Here is a 2,711-nt window from a genome sequence, read left to right on the forward strand (position 1 = left end):
TGATGGCAGTATACTGTGTATATTTATAGTGGCAGTATGGGAAATGATTATTTGGAAATGCTTGAAATGGAAATGATCATTTACTGTGAGGTGAGGTGTGGTTGGGGTGTGGACAGTGGTTGTGCTTTTGTAACGTTGAGGTATGGACAGCTACACACTGAGGCTTTGAGCCTCAGTCCTGCCTGTTGTTAAGGTTCAAAATATTGGGGATGGAGACAAGAGAAAAAACCACAATAACAACACTGGTCCGGCCGGGTTGAGTCAAACGATGATTTAATGATCACACACGTGGGAGATGGACACTGATGCAGACAGCCTCAAAATCTCAAAATGGTGGAGCATTGCTCAAACTTTTATAACCTCTGGTGCCTCCACCTTATCATAAAAAGCCTAAACATTCACATGCTCTCTCTCACACAGCGCCTAAGCTACGACCTTGGCTCCCTGTTTATCTGCTCCTGCTGAAATGGGGCAGAAAACTCCAGCACACTCTGTTCTCTTCTACTCAGACAAATTAGACAATAACCTTCTGCGAACAGTATTTCTTATAACTCAGCAATATAATGCATCATAAAACAATATCATTCATTCACAACAAGTCAGCAGTTTAATGTAATGCAAATCAGTTTAACTAATGCAATAGTTATCAGCTTCTTCTAATTCAGGAGAATAATGCAAACTAAAACTACATAATAATTCACAATCTTTAATTAGGGGTATAACATGGCATAAAATAATATCATAATTTTACACTGTTCACATTTTATTCTGTAAAAACTACATTTTCACTGCTTTTATGACCTTTTTAGTGGGGAGAACATAGCTAGGATTTAATGATTTAACAAATCTTTTGAATCCTTTGTCCTCCACAATGCTAAATGGCTGGGAGTCCTCAATCACCATGCTGACCAGGTCTTCATCTATTTGAGATTGTTCTCCTGAGGAAAGACAATAAAGACAAAGCACAAATATAAATATCACACACGTAACTTATAACAGTTGTATAATATTGTTATATCATTTAGTAACATTACTGCATCCTATATTATCATTGCATTTGATGGCTCACCTGGTCTTGCTCCACGATCGGTGTCCCCCTTATTCTCATGCAAAGCTCTGTAGTGCCTAAGCATGGATGAGGTGTTGCTGTTATATCCCAGCTCCCTGGCACATAGCAAACACTTCACCTTGTACAAAAGTCAAGACAGCTCAACATAAATTGTATTGCACCATCAGTATCATGAAAATACATCTTCTGTAGAAATTTACATACCTTGTTGGGAGGAATAAGATCAAAATGTTCCCACACAGGGGAGGACATCCTCCTCTTCTTAGCTGGCTCCATTCTCTCCTGACTTTCCTCACTCTCATAAACCTCCATACGGTCTCCAAACTCTCACTAACCGCAACTCTCCATCAAACACCCACATTTTTGAATGAAGTCTGAGGGGTTTATATCGCTGTCATATCTCGCGGCAAAGTTCGAACCACTTCATGAACCAGTCACGTGGTACAGCCGGGCAGCGAGGCTTCGGACGTCATCATTTTCAGCTCCTCCCATAAATGAAGCAAGCCTCGATACGCGCTTCGCGGAAACGCCCCCTCCATTACTCGACACACGCTCCGAAGCCTCGATACAGAACGTCCCATCACTAGTGTTTCCAGCCGCTAGGGGCTGCCCTGTTACAGGCGCACTAAAGTTTGTTACATGGAATATAAATGGAGCTGGCTCCAAAGAAAAGAGGTTAAAAATATTTAACCAACTCAAAAAACTACAGGCAGATGTTGTCCTTTTACAAGAGACCCACAGACCTCTTATAGGTTCGAATGAACTTAAAACACCTGAGTTTCCTAATGTGTTCTCAGCTTGTTATAATTCTAGACAAAGGGGAGTAGCAATTTTAATACATAAAAATATTAATTTCACAGTACTCGATACAGTTATAGATCCAGAGGGCAGATTCTTAATCATTAAACTATCTATACGTGAGAAAAAGCTATGCATTGCAAGTGCATATGGTCCAAATGTTGATGATCCCTCATTCTTTCACTTTTTTTTTCAGTGCACTCTCTGAACACTTACAACAACAACAATCTTTATTTATAGAGCACATTTAAAAGCCTTGGGCATACCAAAGTGCTTTACATAAAACAATAAAAAATAAAACAGTTCACACATTAACATCAAATACATAAAAGTAACGGATTATGTTCACAGATAAAAGCCACCAATAAGAGTAAACTGCAGCACATAGGTTATAGCAAGGTAAGACTGTACCACCATGATAAAAGACACCAATAATGGAAAGATAGCAGAGAAATTAATACAATACAATACAATAGGTCACTGCAAGCAAGCCAGCATTTAACTGGTAGAAAAGGCAAGTTTAAAAAGATATGTTTTTAGCCGTGATTTAAAAGAATGAATAGAATCAGACGCCCGGATGCCAATCGGGAGATTGTTCCACAGCTCCGGTGCAACTAGAGCAAACGATCGATCACCTCTAGATTTCGGTCGAGATCTGGGCTGAACCAACAGTAACTGTGAGGATGACCTTAAAGCCCTAGCAGGAGCATATGGGTTTAAAAGTTCCTTAAGATAGCTTGGTGCAGTGTTATTGGTAATTTTAAAAGTAAACAACAAAATTTTAAATTGAATACGATATTTGACAGGCAACCAGTGCAGATCAGCAAGGACAGGAGTAATGTGG

The 2,711-nt window shown here is 39.5% G+C and overlaps 1 protein-coding gene across 1 annotated transcript; it reads right to left on the reverse strand.

Annotated features, from left to right (window-relative positions):
• Positions 1-758: 758 nt before the first annotated feature.
• LOC146710754 (uncharacterized) lies at positions 759-1,615 on the reverse strand. The gene is made up of 3 exons (XM_085455379.1): positions 1,274-1,615; positions 1,070-1,187; positions 759-938 (listed from the first exon to the last, which is right to left on the reverse strand). The coding sequence occupies exons 1-3, from the start codon at positions 1,379-1,381 to the stop codon at positions 778-780; spliced, it is 387 nt and encodes a 128-aa protein (XP_085311505.1). The 5' UTR covers positions 1,382-1,615; the 3' UTR covers positions 759-777.
• Between the last annotated feature and the right edge of the window lie 1,096 nt (positions 1,616-2,711).

The sequence above is a fragment of the Copadichromis virginalis genome, linkage group LG4, assembly GCF_057382275.1.
Source record: "Copadichromis virginalis isolate Kocher_CV1m ecotype Utaka linkage group LG4, C_Virginalis_male_GT1.1, whole genome shotgun sequence".
Taxonomy (NCBI): domain Eukaryota; kingdom Metazoa; phylum Chordata; class Actinopteri; order Cichliformes; family Cichlidae; genus Copadichromis; species Copadichromis virginalis.

Excerpts from the sequence above, each read along its gene's own strand:
- LOC146710754 (XM_085455379.1), bottom strand. The coding sequence starts at position 1,381 with ATGGAGGTTTATGAGAGTGAGGAAAGTCAGGAGAGAATGGAGCCAGCT. Across the intron at positions 1,188-1,273 it reads ATCTTATTCCTCCCAACAAG|GTGAAGTGTTTGCTATGTGC; the intron begins GTATGTAAATTT and ends CTTTTGTACAAG. Across the intron at positions 939-1,069 it reads CGATCGTGGAGCAAGACCAG|GAGAACAATCTCAAATAGAT; the intron begins GTGAGCCATCAA and ends GTCTTTCCTCAG.